General features: G+C 42.5%; 1 protein-coding gene across 1 annotated transcript in view; it reads left to right on the top strand.

Annotated features, from left to right (window-relative positions):
- Nucleotides 1-21,098, top strand: part of tiam1a (TIAM Rac1 associated GEF 1a) — a 64,020-nt gene that overhangs the window by 13,924 nt on the left and 28,998 nt on the right. Inside the window, exons 2-11 of the mRNA XM_074609925.1 lie at nucleotides 6,081-6,186; nucleotides 8,427-9,079; nucleotides 9,856-10,142; nucleotides 11,298-11,570; nucleotides 11,670-11,901; nucleotides 12,576-12,748; nucleotides 13,648-13,872; nucleotides 15,320-15,505; nucleotides 19,628-19,774; nucleotides 20,018-20,092. Of these exons, the coding sequence (XP_074466026.1) occupies nucleotides 8,434-9,079; nucleotides 9,856-10,142; nucleotides 11,298-11,570; nucleotides 11,670-11,901; nucleotides 12,576-12,748; nucleotides 13,648-13,872; nucleotides 15,320-15,505; nucleotides 19,628-19,774; nucleotides 20,018-20,092 (2,244 nt within the window). The 5' untranslated portion in view covers nucleotides 6,081-6,186; nucleotides 8,427-8,433. The remainder of the gene's footprint in view (nucleotides 1-6,080; nucleotides 6,187-8,426; nucleotides 9,080-9,855; nucleotides 10,143-11,297; nucleotides 11,571-11,669; nucleotides 11,902-12,575; nucleotides 12,749-13,647; nucleotides 13,873-15,319; nucleotides 15,506-19,627; nucleotides 19,775-20,017; nucleotides 20,093-21,098) is intronic.

Here is a 21,098-nt window from a genome sequence, read left to right on the forward strand (position 1 = left end):
CCATCTCAACAATGGGACGTTTTCAGAGCATATCTGACTGCTATCTCGACGTCGGATAGATATAGTTCCTCTTCAAATGTGAACAATGCACACACGGCTAGGTGTGCGCGTACAGACAGGCACTCGCGAATAAGTCCCCGATCCTTATTTGTTTGGACCACTGAACCTGCACCTATAGTCACATGTTATTCACGGTGTGTTTGTTATCTTTCAAAGCAGGTTGGCTCAGCGTAAACCACAACAACACGGAAGCCCCGGTGTACATGCACGCATGTTTGCAGGTGTGTTTGTGTATATTTCTGTAGGGGTGTGCAAGTTTGTATGCAAAATCGGAGAGCATGGAGGCGTTCTGATAAAACCAACTCCCACATTCCCATGGTATTTCTAGTTTGCCCCATCGGGGAAATCCCTTTGTTTACCCCCCAGAGAGAGTGTTAGCCTCAGCGACTTCATTCCCTGCCCTGAGGTAGGGGGTACGGTAACCATTTGAGGAATGTGAAAGGTGCGGGAAAAGGCCTAAGGGCAGGGTGAGTCCAGCGACTGCGTCATGTGTTTTAATGTTTGATTGGGGGGTGGTCGTGGTTCGAGGGTGCAGAGAAAGGTCAGGGAGATCAGTCAAGCTGAGAGCGTCTCTGGTTACAGCAGTGTCTAGATCGCTCACTACTGTTACAACCTTTAATGTCTCATTTAGGGCTGGACTATTGTCTTTGGATCATCTACTGGGTTCGCTATATTAGTGTTTCCCAAACTTTTTTTTCTGGGGACCCATCCATCCATCATCTGTAACCGCTTACCTTATTCAGGGTTGTGGGGGGGCTAGAGCCGAGCCCAGCTGATATTGGGTGAAGGCAGGGTTTTCTGGGGACCCACTTTTTAAAAATGACAAACCATCATGACCCAATTCACAACAGGCCTTATCTGTAAATCTTGAGAAGAGCAAGTTTGTGTGTAAATGAACATTCCCAACCATTTTTCCTGCCAATTCCGCATCACCACATATTAACTTGAATAGGTAAACCAGTCATTTCAAAGAGATATACATTTGATAAATCACAACTTTTTTTTATGCACGTGTTATTGAAAACATTTACATATTAAATACTTAAATAAATGCATTTAGACTGATTTAACAGGCTATCATTCTTTTCATTTCCTCTCATCAGTTAAACAATACACATTTAGACCTTCCTTCTACTTCCTATGGAAGAAATTCTGCAAATTTGGCGACCCTCATAAAATCTCCCACGACCCACCAGTGGGTCTCGACCCAGTCTTTGGGAATGACTGTTCTATATCACTAAAAGGTTTTATTATCAGGAGGAATTCCCCAAAAATGTTGAGGTCACAAGAGACCGTCTAGTGTCATCAACAGTTGTTCATTTAAAATCAGAAACGATATTCATCCAGTCTTAAACTAGTGTGGGACTCTCAAGAAGTTATTTGATTTTATCACTAATGATCAGTCTTTTCTCCTGTTGTGTAATACGCTGTGACTAACAGGTAATAGCCAAGAATTAAAGCCGCAACAATTAATCGATTACTTGTCAACTATTAAATTAATCGCCAACTATTTTGATAATCGGTTAATTGAGAAAATTTTTCTGATTCCAGCTTCTTAAATGTGAATATTTTCTGGTTTCTTTACTCCTCTACGACAGTAAATTGAACATCTTTGAGTTGTGGACAAAACAAGACATTTGAGAATGTTTGCGAAAAACTGACCAATCATTTTCCACCATTTTCTGACATTTTATAGACCAAACAACTAATCGCTTAATCGATAAAATAATCGACAATGAAAATAATCGTTAGTTGTAGCCCTACTAAGAATAACTACAAATTACTAGCATTTAATAGCATAACTTTAAGACTAAAAGAACAGTTCATGGCACTATAAAACATACTGTACACCAAATGAAAGAAGTGTCATCCCTACCTATTGAAGCACTTTTTAAAAGTGGGATTCTGTTCACATATATTAGAGAAACACCTGTGCAACAGGTATTTATTGTTGTTAAAGACAACCGTTTTAAAATAAAGTTACACATATTGCAGCAGCTATCTTCATTACCATGCTGTGGTGCAAGATTCAAGACTTTTACATGTGTAGTATATTGAAAATGATGGGTTGTTGTCTTTTGGAGATGTCATATAGGTGCTTTTTGATTTCATCATTTGAAGTCTGATTTCAGCAGCCACTCCAGCATGCGGTCTAGACTATGACAGGCTTGTAAAAGCAATGAGACAGGTTTCGTTTGGCTTCGGTTCCCGTACAGTGCCGTACAGTAGCGCACATTCACGTCATGTGTGGTTTGAATCTGGAGAGCTGAGCTGTGTGTCATGTAGGGTGGAGCTGTGAGACAGGTGCAGAGATGAAAAGATTGGCGGGGGGAAGTAGGGTGTGCCTGCTCCGTGGCTGTTCTGACAGGCCTTTGGTATTTTTCCAAAGAGTGTGTGTGTATGTGTGTGTGTGTGTGTGTGTGTGTGTGTGTGTGTGTGTGTGTGTGTGTGTGTGTGAGAACCGGAAAACCTGCTCACATTTCTCTTGGGATTTTGCAGGTGTGTGTGACTGGAAGCATGTCTGCCTTTGTAGTATTGTATGCTGCAGAAATGTACCTGTTTGTGTGTGTGTGTGTATGTGTTATGTGATGGACGTGAGAGTCTATAGGTGTTGAGCATCAACCGTGGCAATGTGGCAATATGAGTTTTTGACAGCTCCAGTACAGAGTCATATCTAAATGGCACATTCAGTCCCTGTACGATGTTCAGCCCTGTCGCTTTTTTTTTTTGTGTGTCCATTATACTCAGCTAGAAGAGCTTTCCACTGGGCTTGGAAAAAAGCTCTGCTATTTAAACATGTTGTGATAACTAACAGTAAATAAATCAAATATAGAGTTTAAAATGAAGCGAAGGGATTTTTTTTTTTTTTTTTTAGTTGTGTTATTAGTAAGACATTTAACATTTAAAATATGGAATTTTGTTTTCATCAACATTGTTCTTTGTCCCATCTCTCTGTGTGTATATGTGTTCATCTGTGAGTGGGCAGGTCTGCATGGTAATGATGCTGATGCGCAGGCCATTGTATAAATACACTCTCTCGATGTGTTAATATACGGCAAGAACGAGAGCGAGAGCGAGGGACTGAGAGAAAGAGAGCGAATAATTATCTTTCCCCTTTTGTCTCGGCTCCCTCAATTAAGCCCGAAGAGAGGCAGCCAGAGCACATGTCTACTTATCCACTTAAAGCTCGGCAACAATAGGACCCCCCCAATTTGTCTCTATCTATCTCTCCCTCTCTCTCGTTCTCCTCCTCCTCCTGTTTTTACACTTTTCCATATCAAACTTCTATTCATAGCACAGGACCCCCAAAATGTATTATTTCTCCTTTCCCTTCTGTGTTTGCACCAACCTCAGCGCCCTCCCTCCTTATGCGTTTCGCCTCCAGCCTCGCCTCACCTCTCGGCTCTACGTGGGTTTAGCACAGAGCCACCCCCCCCCCCCCTCTCTCCCTGTTACCCCTCTCCCTCTTCCGTGCTTTGCTGCAGGGCACGGTGGAGAGAAAAAAACGAAAAGACTAAACATTTTAGACTGTACAACCGCCAAAGGAAAGGCAGCGGTTTGATTTCCCCTGCGTTGTGTTAGACAGGATTGTTTTGTTTGTTTGGCCTGTGCATGTGTGTGTTTTTCACACTGAACTCAGGCTCAGACAGATAGATGTATAGATGAACTATATGGTTTGGCAACAGCAATGTCTCAGTAGTAAATTATCATATTTGTTTTAAAGTTTTTACAAATCAAATGCTGTTTTTTTGTTTGTAAGTGTGTATGTTGACAGCAATTTTTTTATGAGTGCACACATAGTAAAATGCACACACAATTAGGGTTGAGAAAAAAAAAATTGATTCACCTATGTATTGCAATTTTTTTTTTTTTAAGATTTTGAAATAGATTTTTTAATGCCACAATCGTTATATTAGCTTTATGTGAGTTTATGCAGAGGTAGAAGGAAGTTACCGCTTTTATTATTGTAGTCTGAGTAAGGTGACGTCATATCCGTTCCGTATCTGTCAACCAAAACAAACCGCAGCCGGCCGCAGTGAGACGAAACGACAAAGCAGAAAACGGCGGAGGGTCTACGTGGATATGACAAGAACTCTCACATGTTAAATCTGTCATGGACAGGAAACGTTATTGTATTGCAGTAACGTACAGTCAAGCCAGCAGTCACTTATCTCTGTGGTCAAATCAGCTGACGCTACAACTGTAGAGCACCCATATGCTGACATTTATGTTAAATGCATTCAAATGGCCCCGATGGAGCGGACCATGGATGTATAAAGAGAACAAAGCTGACTACAGGTGCTGGATATTTATTTTGGAACTGGTCCTGCTTTCCTTTTAAATCTGGCATCAGTGCAAACACAGGACCGAAAATGTTTTATAGATAGATAGCGCATTCATAGTGGGTGAATGGAAAGCAATATTCTGTTTGTTTTTGTGGGGGGGGGTGGGTGTCCAGTATGTGGGTTGGGATGAGTCTCATCAGGCCGGATGGGATGGAGGAGGGATGGAGAAATAAAAGGGTGGAGGGAGAGAAAGAGGAGGAGAAGTATCCGGTCCAAGTTTAGCTTATGCAACCACTTCCCACAGCTGGGGCAGAAATGTGCTGCAGTGGCAAAGTTTAAATACATGAACACGCACAGTGGCATGGTTCAAGTTGACCAGTGGTACAAAACACTGTGTATGGTTGCTCAGCCTTTACTTCCCTTATTGTTCTTTCTACTTCTCCTTTTTCTGAACTCTCATTTCTGTCTTTTCTCCGAACTCTAACACGGTTGATGCATTGTATTTCTGCACCCGGAGATTAAACAAATTGACAGTTTATTATCTGATTATTATCAATAATAAAAAGCAGCAGCTGGCGGCAAAATGTGGTGAAAGTAACAACAAGTATGCTCAGGCCAGCACTGTAGACCTGAGGGAACAAAATTTGCATTCGGAAATTACTCACCAGATGTGAAGGATCTAAACAGACCGTGTGCTGATTGACATCTGTTTCGCAATTGATAAGGGCTGTATTTCTCTCTCTTTCTTTGTGTTATTTTACACGACAGTGAAATGATTTCTCTTCCATTATTTTCCTGCTTATAGGCTTATCTAAACACAAACAAATCTGACAATAGTGTTTGCAGCATTGAGGGCAGCAGTCAGTCTCCCGGCTACGCTGCTAGGGGGCCTCGTACCAGCTGTTATATCTGCCTCGTTCAAAAACTAAATTTTTTAAAATCTTTTTGCAAACTGATATGTGCAAAACCACACACAATTCGTGCCCTTGCATACCTTCACACTATACATAGCACGTTATGGAAATCATGGTCTACTCTGAGCAGCTCAAGGCTGGTATTAGGGAAAATTAGGTCGTGTTGGCAAGGATCATTTAATTGAGTCTTAAGCAGAAAATCATTCTCCATAGCTGCTTTCATGTTCTGTCATTTTACCAACCGTGTGCGTGCGTTAGTGTGTGTGTGCGTGCACATCTCTTTGTCTGCAGGGAAACAAGGGGTGTTATCCTAAAATGATTTTGTGCACATGCCTGTACACGCCTGCATGGTTTCGGGTTGCCAATGAGTTTCAGGGTATAGTTCAAAGAAATCGCAGTTGTTTGTGAGTTTTTTTTCTCCCCCCTCAGGCTCAGACAATACCTCTGGGCTTTATTTATGATTATCTGTGATTTTGTGTGCATTTAAATATCTGTTTTTACTTGCCTCGCTGCATTATCTTAACTCCAGGATTTACTGACCACCGCGTCCTTTATTCTCTTTCATCCTGCACGCTGTCTCTTATCCTATAGACTTCCTCTCCAGTGTGCTTCACAGCTTTCCTTTCAACTTTACTTCACCCGCTTTATGTGACGTACCTGGCAGATCCTCCGCAGTAGTTTTAGAACTACCTTCCCCTCTTCTTCGTCTTCCCTCCTCTTCCTCCTCCTCCTCCTCCTCTGTGTGCGTTTGACACACCGGGTCACTTTGAAGTTGTGAGAGCTCCGCTGAAACACTTCTCTCTCTTCTTGTTCCTCTCAGGGCAAACTGACACCGCCGTTTGAGGATGTGTGGAGGATCATGCGGTCGCCGAGAGATGACACCGCACTGATGTGGAGAAGCTGGTGATGCGGCTGCTTAACCACAGGTAACCACAATTTGTACACCATGGTCTCTCATTACAGCAAATTGCTTTTGCATTGAATTGTTAAATCCCACCAGTTTATTTGACTACTTTATTTTTTTACTAACTTAACAGTGAAGAATGACTCTTAGAGGTTTTGATTCTCAATACAAGTTTAAATGATTTGTTAAAAAACTGATTTTCGACTTGTTAGAAGAGATTTCTCTCTGCAGTTTGAGCCCACACTGAGAACCTGATGGTGTGGGTTTGATGATGTGTGACTCACAGAGGACCAACTGATCTGACAGCAGTTGACTCAGCAGCTCCATGTGCTTATATAACACAGAGCATGAGGCGATGCAGAATGCAGCTCGGATAACTTTATGATCAGCAGTTAAAAACGGATATCTTTGATCGTTTTAACTGTTTTGGGAATATGGCTAATGAATAATTTTAACACCACTGAGGGAGGGATGTAGCTGCGGCAAGGATTAATGTAGGCGATCCATCCTCGTATCAACCAAGCCTTATAGACACTCGTGCTGCTGCAGTGCAATGTGCAGTTTCGAGGACTCAAATTTACATGGCTTAAAATGAAATATAACTTTTAAAAGTATGAATAAAGGAGTTTTGGCTTTTAAAATTTCAGATGTCTTTGTAGTTGCTGAAAAAAATGAATGAAATTTTGATGCATTCTGAATACTTCAATGGGACAACACCAGAAAAACCCTGAGGAAGCCTCTGTGAAATGTTAGCTGTGTTTATGCTCCAAATCAATTTTTAATTAACTCCGTTGTCCCTGTGCTACCCCGTTTGACTGTGTTGTTCTAAACACATCACCAAACATTAAGGTCAGTTAACATAGCCCAACACTGGCAAGGAAACGTCCACCTCAAATGTGGATACCTGATCCATGATCTCATCTGCCTGGCGGCTCAACTCAATAAGGCATTCACAGAGATCCTGGATACCTCTGACGTATTACCGTTAGTTAATGGGTCATTAAATGTTACTCACTCATCCACCGCAGACATTGACCTGGTTTTCAGCAATAATTGTGAGAGAGTAAACGTGCCAATGCCATTAGATGACAAGGCCTACAATATGGTTATATGTTAAAAGCAGAGTGTACCTCTCAATAATTACAAAAAAATCCATATCTATATACAAACCCTAAAAAAAACCAAAGTTAATCACAGGCGTAACAGCAAACTAAATGTTGCTGTAAATTAGATCATCACAAACAGCTGTTGCTAGTAAATGTAATACGCTTATCTCCGTTTTAAACACAAGAGGGATCTTTTACACCAGATACTGGTGGTACTGTGCCCAAGTACAATTGTACAATTGGTTCTAGTGGCAGAGCATTGTAAATCACTTCATTCAAACTTGACAGAAACAAAGTAAAACTCAGCAAAACCGTCGTCGTTTGTCTTTCCAACAATCACCAACTCTGGTTTGGTCTAAATAAACCCTTATTTTACCAAGTTAGATGTGAAAATATGCCGACTCTACATGTTGTTTCCCCCAACTGTCTCTCTCTCTCTGTGCCCGCTGAGCAGCTGAGCGGCTCTCGTTCTTCGGAGGCAGACCATTAAACTAGCTAATTAAAACAACAAACATTGCCCAACCCCATCGCCTACTATTGTTTATATTTTAAGGAACCTCTCGCCTGCCTTTCTGCTTTATCACCCATGGCCCTGCAGTTCAGAGGCTGATATTGGCGCATGCTGCGCACACATATAGATTTCGGAGGAGACCGGTGGCGTTGAAAAAAGCCTGCCTTTTCAAAACTACTCGCTGAGTACTAACGTTACTTGCGTTAAATAGCTGTCCACTTCCGTTGGCTTTCACGCCTGATGCGAACCCTACCCGAGTACACATGAACCGTACTCCAGACCACCTTTTCAAGTGGACTCGAGTACGGATCGATGAACCGCGCCAGAGTACGGTACGGAGCGTTCACACTAATCGAACAATTTGGACTTTGGGATCAAGTGTACTCGGATCTGGTCACGGGTCCATGATGTGAAAGCACCCTAACATAAATATAGATAGCATTCTCTTTCAGTTTGTTATGAGCTCAGGTAATCAGTGTGCCAGTTAATGAATACAGATGTTAGATATAAATCACAGATGTGGCACAAAGTAGTTATAAAACACTAACATCACTACTTTCTAAACTTGCATGAATTAGTCAAAGCCTAAATGAAAGGATAATGGGAACTTTTCTGAGATATATATGTGTCATCCTTACTCTACAGTTGAATCATGGGAAACGTGGAAAGTCAGAATGGGGACAGCGGTTTCCACGGCGATGCGACGGGACATCTCTCCCGCAAGCACGCGTCCCGGTCGCTCCGTCTTTCCAGCAAGCAGCCAATCACCCGGCGTTCGCGGCACTCTTCTTCAGTGAAACAGGAGCACAGGAACTCTGATGCCTCGACTCGCTCCTCCAGCACCCCCAGCATCCCACAATCCTTAGCAGAGAACGGGCTGGAACCTTTCAATGCGACAGATGCGTTCGAAGAGTTCGGCATCAACCCTCACTGGACGCAGCGCGTCGCTATGACAATGAGGCCGGAGTCCTATCAACACGACGATGACCCCTTGGCCACGCCGACTCCTGAGACCTCAGAGGCGGACACTGTCGCTCAGGACGGAGGAGAGGACTCCACGGGGGAGGGGGAGGGAGACGTTGGGGAGGAAAGGTACATGCAGCGAATGACTGAGGGTCCGCGGGAGGAAGGGAGTTTTAAAAAGAAGAGGTCCAAGTCAGCGGACATGTGGAGAGAAGACAGCCTGGAGTTCTCTCTGTCTGACCTGAGCCAGGAGCATCTGACCAGCACTGAGGAGATGATAGACGGAGGAGAAGAGGAGGAGGAGGAGCAGTTCACACGGCCCAGAGGCAACGCAGGTGAGGATGGTAAACACACACGATACGCAGTCTTATTATCCTACTGAATACATAGCCAGAGTCATTCAGAGACATATCTATCATACCGTTGTCATTGTCAACAGAAGTGCCTCCATTTGCATACACATTAAGTTACTTTTTTTTTATTCGATACAGTAGATATTGAAGTTTCTGGAATTTTTTACTCAGCATATACATTGTATCATCAAGAATGGTGACTGATAGTTGAGAAAAATGTTCATATATATGTATATCTGCGTGTGTGTGCAGGGTTGTTAGCTTGATTTGATCCGCTTTACAGGTACTGAGGGGGAGGAAGGTGGGATAAAAATTGCACCGAGACACTCACAGAATAGGGGAAAAATGATTTGAGGAAAATCTACTGATTGAGGGTTAGCTGCCATCCATCAGTTGCAGTAGTTCAGTTGATCACGGGGTTGTTAGCTTAACTGGCGCTGAGAAGGAGCCGCTGGAGATCGGCACGACGGCAGGCGGTCGCTGGTAACTCCACTGCTGACGGTCTAAGCGCTGCCCCAGGTGGTCGGCTAGCCCAGAGTAATGGATGGGGCTCGCTACACACACACAAACAGGCTCATGCTCACTCACAAAAATCATACAGACTCACAGAAGGACACACATGGAGAAGGTTAATTTACACGTCAAATGTGGAAAAATAATATGACAGTAACTGACAGTAATCAGAATACCTCACCTTGCTCACACACACACACAAATTCCCCCACTGCCCTGCAATAACCACCTGTGTTTTTTTCCAGGCTCGGCTGAAAGGGCATCGTCTCTGGACCATCTGTGCAGCCAGCAGAGTCCAGGCCTCAGGGGGCAGAGAAACCGCTACGCTAAAAACCGGAGAGAAGCCCAGTGCGGTGGCGATGGAGAAGGGGAGGAGGGGTTGATGTCTCCAACTGAGGAGGACGGCGGCGGGTATGGAGCATTCACGCTCCCCTGCCGACGCTCCCACTGCCTGTCAGAGGGCTTGGCGGGGCTCGGCATCCCCGCTGCACCGTGCCCTGCTTTCCAGGGACGCCGCGCGCAAACTACTCAGGTTAGATCACATTTTATGAATAAATATACAAAGCAGATGAAACATAAATCAGGTTAAGTGTTCTTTCTGTACTGGTATTCTGTCTCTCCTTAATGAAATACAGACCCCCTAAATGTAGAATGATAGAGGACTTTGTTTACCAGTAGTATCCAGGAAGTTCAGGGGGTTCACAGACATGACAGAGGACAGCAATTAACATTTTGTTGACAACCAGAGACGTTTCCTGTGTGTGCTCATGCTGTGCAGTTGTGTGTGTGTGCACGTTTTATGTACGTTCGCACATCCAAGTATGTGTGTATATTTGTGAAAGGACAAGGAGTGAGATAGAAAGTCCCTTCGGGGCTATTTGTCCAACGCTGGCCTGGTTTCTTCATTCCCCCCTCCAGAAATTAAAGCATTAAAGCATAATATCTTTCATGCCCCATTCACTAACCACACACACACACACATTGTCCTAACACGCATTCAAATGCACACTAAGTCATGATTTAGAAGCTTTTCTTACAGTGTTACAAAAGCAGATTCACCCAGAGGATAAAAGAGGAAGCAGAATCACTGTAATTTATCAACAAGAAGCCGATTAATAAGAGATTCACTGGACAAAACAAAACTACATCTGTAGAATAAATAATGTCCATATGCTTTATGTAATTTTCATGTGTCATTGATAAGAAAAGAAATTGCCAAATAAGAAGGAAGTACTAAAATAGCAAACCAGGCTTTTCTTTCAGCTCATTCCCAGAACCCCCAAGCACCCTTGGATAGCAGAGCACCCTAAGTGCTTATTATAAATTCATCTAGCCAGGCTTAGGGGGTTGTTAGACCGGATATAAATAGACCGACAACACAGCAAAACAAAGAGAGAAAGAACAGAGGGAGACTCAGTTTGGTGAAAGAAAACGTGTGAAAGCACAGAGAGCCTCTCGCTCAAAGTGAAAAGCTTTCTTTTAGCAGAAATGCATGCGAAATACAGTATGTGCACAAACACATTCTGACGAGCTAAGCCACCCACCCACATACATATACACAAATATAAACCCAGAAACCCCTTGTGTAGCCTAAGCTGTGTGCATAATTTGGCTATGAAATGTATTACTGTATATACATTAATAAATAAATAAACAGAAGTAAATCAGTTATTTTTCTGTCTGGTAGGACATCTCCGGTGTTTTGGGAGAAGGAAGTGAGTATGGCGACAGCGGCATCGATGGCGTCACCACGGAGATAGACGGGGACGGAGAGTTGGTGTCACGGCGCTGCAAGGCCATGTCGGCCTCTTTCTCAGTGTACTCGGCAACTGAGAGCAGCGTTTTCAACGGGAGCGACAGCGGGAGCAGCAGTGCGGGAGGAGGAGAGGGACGAGGCGGCGAGGGAGGCAGAGGAGGAGTGTATGAAAATTTCCGTAAGGAGCTGGACAATCAAGCCTGGGTTAGTTACTTTGTGTGTGTTATTCTTCTTTAATTGCGGGTATTAATTATAGATCCAACGTGTTTGTTACTCAATTTTTTTCCATCGTTCTCTCGTCAGACACATCAGGGTAGGGACTGCACGGAGGAGGCCTGCTCCGCTGTGAGTGACGAGCAGAGCAGCGGTACACTCAGTAGTGCGTATCCATCGGACGCTCTGATTGGCTGTGCGCAGGGCATAGTCAGGAAAGCAGGGGCTCTGGCTGTGAAGAACTTCTTGGTTCATAAGAAAAGCAAGAAGGTGGAACCTGCAACAAGGCGCAAGTGGAAACACTACTGGGTCTCTTTGAAAGGTGAGCACAGATTCATACTTTTATGTTTAAGATTTCTTTGGATTTTCTTTGGATGTTTGGGTCTAAACGAAATCGTGCAGCCATAATTCAGATTAACATCTTAACCTGACCCCAACCCGTTTAATCTCCCACTCTCTCTCTCCTGTTAGACTGTAATCACATCAGTCTTAACCCAGTCCGTGCCCTTGGCTGTCACCTCTACTGTCCTCTCTCTCCCTCTTCTGTGTGGCCTTACATTTCCTCCCCTCGGCCTCATCACAATTTAATTTTACGGCGGCGTCCGTGTCGAATCCAATCTCGTCCGTGTGAAATGCACAAGATACAGCAGCTGCATTCCTGCCTGTCTCCTGTTCTCAGATCCACCCCCTTAAAGATAAATAAATCAGACTGTCTCATAGTATTCCTCCTGACCTCATGTTATACAAGCATTCATGATTATTTTTATATTTTGCTTAAATACCAATGAGAGATTAAATACAATATTAGTATAAAAGGGACACTTTTTTGTTGCAGTTTTTAATTGTATTTTTCACACACTTTAGGTTTGTATATTATTGTAATGTAGTAGTTAAAAGCCTTGTTTTCCTAATTGGTTTCAATGAAATGATAAATACAGTACTTAATGGGACATCAGTTAGATCATGTCTTGTCTTTCTTTTTCTTTTTTCTTCAAGGCTGCACTCTTTTCCTGTACGAGACAGACGGTCGTTCTGCGATCGACCATAACAGCGTTCCCAAACATGCACTGTGGGCGGAGAACAGCATCGTCCAGGCCGTCCCCGAACACCCCAAGAAAGACTTTGTCTTCTGCCTCAGCAACTCAGCGGGAGACGCTTTCCTCTTCCAGGTGAGAGAGACAGTGGTATTTAAATCATCTATGTGACGTAACAGTGAACCTTCTTACAAAAACAAAGGGGGAAGGGAAGTATTTTTACTTAAACATACAGATTCAGATTCATTCTTTATGGTCCTCTATATAGGAATTTTGCTTCCACAGTCTGTACACGATCAAATACAGTAATACTCAGAAATAGGGTATAAACAAACAACACAAGTCTGTTACAGTGTGCCCAGGCTGTTTAAGGCAGGAATGGCTGAGGGCACAAAACTCCTCCCAAAGTGAGTTTTTTTTGCAGAGTAGTTATTCTGTATCTGTGGTCAACTACTCTGCAAAAAAACAAACAGTTAAGGCTGAAACAACAGTTGTATTTCAAAGTCGAAAACCAAAATGTGGGTCCACAGTTTTTCAGCTATTTCATTGTTTTTTGGGACAACATGAAGTCAGCAGATCACCAAGGGAGACAGAGATGGATGGGAATAAGAAGAGACCTAATTTCCCCAAGGGTGTTTGTGTGCGGGTTTGTGTGTGTGTGTGTGTGTGTGTGTGTGGCACACAAGTACATGACATTTAGCCATGTGTGGGAGATAAGCCAGTCCAGTATCCATGTGTTTGTTTTATGTCTGACATGTTTAAAGGCCACACTGTCATATGGAGACAGTGATCCACCACAGTGACCATTGTGTAATATTAAAATGTGTCTATTTATATGCATGGCAGCTGTCAACAGTGACATTCAATCAATGAATGGGAAGATAAGTAATAAGATGATGATGAGATTATAGTGACCACCAATTCCCAGAGGCTAATAATGGGACTCCTACTTCAATTCTTTTAGCTGTCAATTTCTTGTCCCTTCGACTCATGCTTTAGAGATGTCACCAATTATTTTCCCCCTCTCCTGTCAGACGTCGGGTCAGACGGAACTGGAGAACTGGATCACGGCGATCCACTCTGCGTGCGCCGCCGCTCTGGCTCGGCAGCACCACAGGGAGGACACAGTGCGACTGCTGCGAACCGAGATCCGCAAGCTGGAGCAGAAGATCGACATGGACGAGAAGATGAAGAAGATGGGAGACATGCAGCTGTCGACCGTCACGGACGCCAAGAAGAGGAAGACCATACTGGAGCAGGTATGGAGCAGGGAGTAAGGAACTCTGAAAGTACCTCAAATAGATTAAAGCTGCTGTTCATACAGTAATAACAGGCAAGGTCAAAAACAGAGGAATTGATCTCAGTGTGAAAACGCCTTTTCATATTATCATACTGCAAATTAATCATATTTTTTATGCTGATATGAACCATGTTTGTGATCTCATGTGTCGAGCACCCAACTGAGTGCCTTTAACCTCAAGTTGAGTTGAGTGAAAACACCTAAGGGGGCTTAACAGATGCACATCTCTGTACATTCAAACTGCACCGATGCTCTCACACACTGACACCTCGGCACTAAATCATCTTTACTGCATGGCGTCATCCAGACAAAATGTTCTTAAGGAGTACAACGACAGATGTGTTCAAATATTCTTACTGGTGCTCATTTATAAACACATTTATGTGCAGCAGGATGCAGAATATTCATAACACATGTTGAAACACATGCAGCGCATGCTATTAGCCGGCAGGTGAGCCTGAAACCTCCTGCTAATTCTTCCATATTTAATAGTTGTTTTGAAACGAGTCGCAGCTGGAATTTCAAAGCTCTTTTTGGATCCGATGTTTCATCGCGTGTAGCTTTGTTTTTACTCCATGCGTGTCTGGAGTTGCTGCTGAATGTTAAAGCAGCGTTGCATGTAAACATAGCAAGATAGCTTAAGAATGTGCCCTTAAACAATAGGGCTCCTTGTGGGAGCACGCCTCTGTGTCTTTGTATGTGTGTGGCATTTGGTTGATAGTCAATAAAAGAAAACAATATTACATAAAAAAGCAGCAGGAAGTGATTAAACTCAACCATGCAGAACGCGTCCCATTTCTGAGAAAACACTGGGATTTTGATTGCCTACTATAAAGGCACATTAACTAAAATAGTGGGATCAAAGGAGTGAAAAAACCTGAGTGGTTGATTATATCATTGACTTTTTTCAAGATCTAGAACCACATTAATCCACAAAATGGGTTTACATAAATAAACAGGCCTGGGATCTACGTTGAACTCAAAGAAAGCAGTTGTATTAAGTCCTGGAACAAATAGGTGAAGGCAGGAACCAGTGCAAATTAAGTCTAGATTGTGTTTCATTGCGAGTGTGTGTGTCTGTGTTCCACCTCCCACGGCCCACCCTGTGATACATTGCACATAGCACAGCAGGTCGGCGACTGGTGGGGGTTGTGTTGGTGAGTAATACCTCTCTACAGGGGCTTCAGCACTCCCACATCTCACTCCTCCTGCAATGACCAAATGACCAGCTAACAAAGAGTGATATTTTATGCATATTTTTTTACTTTATGTATCACTGTTGTGGTTTTCATCAGTGGCCAAATCTGGATCAATTCCATGGATAAATTTGGATCTAATCAGCAAAGTTTGCTTATCTTGCATAATCACAATCCCTTTCACTTTTTACTCATCTTTCCATCTGTTAGATCTTCTTGTGGGAGCAGAACTTGGAGCGGTTTCACATGGATCTGTTCCGCTGTCGGTGCTACCTGGCCAGTCTGCAGGGCGGCGAGCCCCCCAACCCCAAACGCCTGCTGGGCTTCGCTTCGCGTCCCACCAAGCTGGCCATGGGACGACTGGGCATCTTCTCTGTCTCTTCCTTCCATGCACTGGTATGAAAAAGACTCAAGCACACATGTTTTTTTTAGTACTCATGTGTGCCTATTCAGTCTAACTGTCTCTCTCACGTGCTGTAATTTGACTCTTAAGCTTAATCAGAGCTCCATAATCAAAAACTTAAATTCTGTCCCACATGTCTCTACATGTTCCAGTAAGCATTGCGTGAGAGGTTCCCAACTGATGACCCTCAATACCGGCCCAGCTTGTAGAGTGGGTGTGTTTATCTGGCTGTTAGAGTGAGCATCTTGTCACATACGCCCACTGGAAGAATTTCTGCTTGAAATATGCAAACTAATAGACAGCCAGCGTAGCCTGAGGTTAAAACACACTACAACTTAACCGTGGATAATTAGGAGCGAGCAGGGAGGAGAAGTCTAAATAATGAACATCCCTATATTGGCTTTGCACACTAGCTGCTATGTTAAGACTCTTTTAGAAAGTCAGTCTTGTGGAGCTGATTCTCAGGCTAAATCAACCCAGGTTCACCTCTAAAAAAAACTACACAAATGTGCAGCTCAAAATGGGCAAAAGTACCATTATGGATTTCGGGAATATTTCGGAGTTAAACCTGCAGTAGGCAGAATATTTTTGGCACCATTGGGCAAAAATGTCATAATAAACGTTCAGCATATTGTAATTTAGGTGTTGTGGAGATAATTAGACTTCTGCACCTCCTCATGGCTCTGTTTTCAGGCTTTAAAAAATCTAGCCCGTGAAGGGAGACTTTGGCCAATCACAGGTCATTTCAGAGAGAGAGAGAGAGCGTTCCTATTGGCTGTTCATTCAACGGAGGCAGCTGTCAGTCACTCGCAAACTCCGATCAAACTAGGCAGCGTTGATCAAATATGAATCTATATTCTGTTACTGTAATGCCTATTTCTCGCCTCAAATGTTTTCAGAAACATCTTGTAGTGTACTGTTTAGCTGTAAATTGAGAAAGTTTGCTCCGGCTGGTGGGCGGTGCTCGGTTTTTCCTTAACTGATCACAACATGGCTGCCGGGCCACAAACTTTCTCATTTTACAGCTAAACAGTACACTACAAGAGGTTTCTGAAAACATTTGAGGCGAGAAATAGGCATTACAGTAACAGAATATTGATTCATATTTGATCAGCGCTGCCTAGTTTGACCGTTTGATCGGAGTTTGTGAGTGATTGACAACTGCTCAGAGACGGCAAGGCTCCAGCTCGTCTCTGATTGGTTGTTTTCCTCTGGTCTGTGAAATCTTGCAGATGCCATTAGGAGTAGGATTTTAATCATATTTGCTCCAATTCTACCCACTGCAGCTTTAAGATACTTTATTGTTAACAACATTTTAAGTCATTAATTGCCCTTTTGTTCATATTGGTATGGGTTGTTTCTTAGGGGTAAAGAGTTTTCATTAGAAACAATCCACAGTAAAGCTCACTGCAACTGTGACATCCAGTAATTGGTCTCTATTGAGCCTCTGCTTCACTGCTGCATTCCTTGATATGTAGATTTGACCCTGACAGTGTGCTGTAAAATTATTATTCATTTTAATTTGCTCTGTGGGACATCAATTTGACTCACAAAAAATGCTGTTCTCAACTGTGACTCCCGACAGAGGAAATAAAGTTGAAAATCAATGATATGGCCATTTTTATGTAATTCTTATTTCAACCCAAAACTCAAGTGTAACCCAAATATAACCTAGCCTTTTGAGAAAATGACACCCACACAAAACTGTCCAAACTTTAGATGATTGCACTCTTTATTATTATTCCTTTATTCTTTCCCTGTAAGGAGACAGGAACCTAGATGCACGCTTGCATTTACATACCTGCAGGCAATATCTTCACCTCACACATTCAGATCATTGTCTTCACAAACTTGGCTCAAGATTTGTACGGCTTTATGAACCATGTTCTCATTGTCACCTTCGAGCACTCAATGTACAGAATGAAATGCCACCACAGATGGAATGATCTATATTCTGCTGTGTATCATACGGCTGTGTGCTCTGCCAAATATCATCCAGGAAATAAAGAGCAGAGTGTAGAGAAAGAGGTGCGATATCTCTATAGGCCAGTTTCATACAAACAGGCCATCGGATACACCAAACATACACACACACAAACACACTTACAATATCAGAGGTTGATAGTGTTTTTTCGTGACTGGTGGATCAATACGAACTCTGTTAGTAAGCTGCCATCCCTGAGGCACTTTCCCACAAACAGGCTTAACACTCTCTGCTCTGTTGACCCCCCCCCTTCCTTTTACTGCCTACACCCTCACTCCCTTTGTCTCTCTCTGTCTATCCTTCTTCTTATCTGCCTTATTTTATTCACTCTTTCCTCCGCTCTGTCTCGCACCATCTCTGCTTTTTCTCCATCTTCTTTCCCTCTAAGTTCTTTAGCGAATACCCTTTTCTCCCACATTTAAAATTATTGCATCAGTCAAATACTGCTATAAATGGGCACTATAAACTTTACTATACAAATGAACCAAATGAAAATGAAATACATTAACACAATAAAGAATAAAACTAATTAATGAAACATTTAAATGAACCAATTCATATTGCCTTTAGCAAAATATATCAGTCCTCTCTCTCAGCGCTTGGCTGTTTTTCCTCAGTCACAAAAGGAACATCTTGAATTTTTTTCCGTTACATTCTTCAGTAATTTCTTTTACTCATCAGGGTTGTTATTATCCATAGCCAGGAGGGACATCGTGATAAATAGGCAGTAAAAAGACATCTTGCACGCAGCTTACATAAGAAGAGTCTTGAAGACAGCTTGACCTATTATGTTTGAAGTGTGTATGTCTCATGAGCAGTGAACTGGTGAGGAGACCAATAAGCACACGCCCACACAAGTACGGTATGTGCTTTTATGGACATACAGTTACATACATGTGCATCAAAGTATACACTCGTGTACCGCCATAGAGAGTCAGAGCTGCGCAGTAGTTCAATGTGAATTAACCCAGAAATGCCAAGAGTGGTTTCTCTTTGAATGTGTAGTGGGGTCACTGCAGGAGATGAGAGGTTGAGTGTGTTCAGTATGGGCCATTAGTATATACTGTGCAGCTGAAAATGTGTTTTTATGTTTTCATGCCTGCGTGTGCATTTATATGTATGAATGCAAGAAGTGACTCACACAACAAACACAGTCAGCCACTGCTGTCAGTGTACGTTATAGTCTCCCAGTCCCATGAATGTATTTCAGAAATTACACTACTATACATATATACATAATATACTGTATATACTCCACACCAAACTTGTATTGCATTCATGTCTCTCAAATGCTTAAAGGGATAGCTTGGAATTTTTGAAGTGTTGTTGTATTCGGTACTTATCCACAGTCAATGTATTATAGTAGATAGAGCCACCAGACTCCTTTGAGAAAAATAGTAATTTTACCTCACAGTTTGTGTCTTTGGTGTTTCAGAGGGTTAGTTCGGATTCACCAAAGTCACACAATAACACAAACAAACTAACCGATCGAGGCAGCGGTAGACCAGCGACTCCCGTGTTCTGTGAGGTAAAATTACTGTTTTTGTATAAGGAGTCTGGTAGCTTTGAAGAGAGCATAGATAATGGCTTCAGTGTCTGACGGAAAGGTAAAATGGTGAAAATATTCTAAATATAGCGTACACTTAAACTGATTGAAACAGATTTTTTTTTTTAGATGAGCCTTTGTTTTAGGTGGCTAAAACACGTTTTTTCGGCTGCCCCCGTCCACAGCACTGCCAACCGTCATCTACTGTAGGTAATACACTGACTATGGATAAGTACCTCATACAACCTCACTATAAAACACCTGAACAATCCCTTTGATAGATACCCAATTTGACAAGCTGTGTAGGCAATGTCGTGCTGGACTCTGAACCCTTTTGTAGATAGCAGGTCATTTAGATGTAAGTTAAGTAAAGCTTAGTAGCAGGTATGGATATGTATATTGTCAGTGGATTAGTTTAATTGAATCATTATCTATAAAAGAAATACATAAAAGTCCAAGTAAAATCTTTGTCTTTTAATGTGAAATAACAATGTTAAAATAACAATTTGGTCAGACTGTCATACAACTCAGGTTCAAACACGCTTTCCATTGGATTCATGTTTTCTGTAATTATCGCTGTCACAGGTGGCAGCTCGTACAGAAAGCAGCATCAGGAGGCGGAACCAGGCCATGCCTCGTACCTTCAGTAAACGCCGTAGCCGTTTCTCCTCCCTCTGGGGCCTGGACACCACCTCAAAGAGGAAGACCAAGGGACATCCTTCAATCAACCAGGTTACCATAGTGACACATCTATACTACAAGCCTTTGATTGACTTCACAGTTTTTGGTATTTAAAAATGGTAAAACTGTAAGATCAGTTTGGCTACATAGCCAGAAAGAAGTTATGTATTGAACTTTGACTAAAGAATTAAATGTTCAGTGTTGAGATTGTCTTCTAGTTGTAGGTGTAATAACTGCTGTGTATGTGTTATATTTGGACGCGGTTGCAATATCCTGTTCTCTGTGTGCTCGCAGGTCTTTGTTGATGGGATGGAGCCGGTGAGAAAGCCATTGGAGCGCATGTTTGAAGACTCTGCCAGTGAGAAATCTGTAAGAGCTCAACCATCTTTACTAGATAAAAGTACCAATACAACACAAACATCCATTTATATTAAAGACCATAATAGAATTGCGTTCTCCTTGACATTTTTAGAAGTGTGTTATTTTATATTCGCCCTGTTTTATTGCTGAACAAGATGTTTGTTGTTGAAAGTTAGAGGTAAGATATACAAGTAGGCCTGAACTTGTCACCATTTCCATTGTGGTGACTGTTATTTATGCCTTTATACTACAGTAATAACCCTCCTAAGGCTAAACACTAAGTTCCTCCTCCCTTTCCTAGTCTGGCATTCACTACAGAGAACCAGGTCTTATGTAGCTGAAGGCTAATTCCTTGTCATTGTTTGCCTCTCGCACAAGCCAACATAAAAAATCACTGGGGCATCTGATGAACCTTTGTACTTGTATAATGGGTTACGGGCTTCTTAAGACCCCGAGGCCATCAACATTGCTGGATTTTTCCACCTCCGTTCACTTAACTGAGATCCTTTTGGTGCTCTGGCTCTACATTTGGTGGGTTATCTTACGGGAAGCACAAAATCCCTGCACCCTTCTGCATCAATGAGCATTTCATTTCCAAGCTCCTGCTTTAATGTTTTCAGACATCCACTTCCATCCTAGCTGAAGAGTGAAAGGAGAAATTTGCAGACTATAAAATTTTAAAATCTGCAGAACCTTTTCCTCAATGTTATCTGGTGATTCTTGAGTTTATTTGTGGTAGAGAAACAACCCATTTAATCTTCTGCAGCTGTTTCCCCCATCCTGCACCTCTAAACTAACCTGGTTTATTGCTGCTTTCTCCTTTTCCTCACTACGGACCACTCTGCGTCATAGCCAGAAATAATGCTATTACTCTTCTCCTCTACCATCTTCTCAGATCAGTGTTGACAGATTCCTATTTCTTTCTTTTCATTTGCTCCAGGCAATTCCTATTCTATCAGCATCACTGGCTATCGACTGGAGGGATATCTCTGTCTGCTAATCCCTCTGAGACAAA

The sequence above is a fragment of the Sebastes fasciatus genome, chromosome 16 (assembly GCF_043250625.1).
Source record: "Sebastes fasciatus isolate fSebFas1 chromosome 16, fSebFas1.pri, whole genome shotgun sequence".
Taxonomy (NCBI): Eukaryota; Metazoa; Chordata; class Actinopteri; order Perciformes; family Sebastidae; genus Sebastes; species Sebastes fasciatus.